At 47.5% G+C, this 1,346-nt stretch overlaps 1 protein-coding gene across 1 annotated transcript in view; it reads right to left on the reverse strand.

Annotated features, from left to right (window-relative positions):
- LOC104743179 (high-affinity nitrate transporter 2.1-like) overlaps positions 1-1,346 on the reverse strand; it is a 4,498-nt gene that overhangs the window by 406 nt on the left and 2,746 nt on the right. The window contains exons 2-4 of the mRNA XM_019235424.1: positions 769-1,342; positions 544-659; positions 4-435 (exon numbers count right to left, since the gene is read on the reverse strand). Coding sequence (XP_019090969.1) covers positions 4-435; positions 544-659; positions 769-1,342 — 1,122 coding nt within the window. The remainder of the gene's footprint in view (positions 1-3; positions 436-543; positions 660-768; positions 1,343-1,346) is intronic.

The following is a 1,346-nucleotide window of genomic DNA, read 5'->3' on the forward strand; positions in this document are numbered from 1 at the left end:
AACGTGCAAGCAACTATCATCACTCCCATCCACGTCAGCCCTTCTTCAGTTGTGAAATGTGAGGTCGAGAAGAAGATGAGCTGTGTGAGCCCTGATCCAAAGTTTCCCCCAGCCCCGGTTAATCCCGAGATTATGCCTAGAGCTCTCCGGGAGACAAAGGGCACGATTGCAAAGGTGGCTCCGCAAGCGGCTTGTGCTCCTAAAGAGAATAGGACCATAGCTACAACTGCAGTTACGAGGGTGTTGGCGCGGCCAAGCCATACACAGAAGAGACCACCAGCCGTCTGAATGATCCACAACGTCCACAACCTCCCTCTCATCCCGAAGTACTTGGCTGAAAAGTCAGATGCCCATCCTCCTGCTGGACGAGCAAAGAAATTGGCCATTCCGAAACATGCTGCTATGAGCCCGGCTGTGTGAAGTTTCAAGTGAAACCTGAAGAAACAAATATAGATATATGTTTACTTTTAATGTTTTCTTTTTTATATATATAAAATGTTTTCCCTTATGTTATTATTCCTGGCTAAAGTACCGGAAACAAACCTGTCAAAGAAGTATTCGGCTATAACATTATCAGTGCTCAACTCAACTCCCATGGAATATCCATAGAGAAGAACGAAGATCCAAGTCCTGTAGTTTGTAACGGCATACCACATAATCTACACCATTTATACAAGATCACGAGTTAAACCTTTGATCCATCTATGACATAGGAAGCCTAGCTAAATTGGTTTGTCATATATATATTCATATAGATAGAGACCATACCTTTCCGAATTTGTCTTTTGCAACTTCCCCCGATTTCTCCAAGGCAGCTCGGTTACCATCTGGCAGATCTTGACCTAGCGTGAGCACCAAGATTCCCATGATGATGTGTAACCAACCGGGAACAAAGAAGGCGATCCTCCAGGCCGTGAACGCTGATGCACCGGCACGCCTAATAATTTCATAGACAATGGGCATGAGCAACTGCGTTATGCCGCCGCCCATGTTTCCCCATCCGGCGGCTGTCCCGTTAACCAGACCGATGATCTGACTGTTAAACATAGTGCTCATCCAGTATTGACAAGACACAAACGTCGCCAGGCAAAATCCAATCATGAACCTGACAGTTATGAAGCCTGCGGCTCCACTCACGAAGCTCATGGAGAACACCGTAGGTGCGGACAACATCACAAGGAAGGCACAGCCGTAACGTGGACCCAAAAGATCACACACGGCTCCCATAACCAGCCTAGAGAAGATACTCCCGGAAACGGAGGCAACTCCGGCGTTTCCAATGTCTTGTTTGGTGAGGTTGAGATTCTCCCGGATGATGGGGACAAGTGGTGCAGCCGCGAATGTCG

This window comes from Camelina sativa, chromosome 14 (genome assembly GCF_000633955.1).
Source record: "Camelina sativa cultivar DH55 chromosome 14, Cs, whole genome shotgun sequence".
NCBI classification, from domain to species: Eukaryota; Viridiplantae; Streptophyta; class Magnoliopsida; order Brassicales; family Brassicaceae; genus Camelina; species Camelina sativa.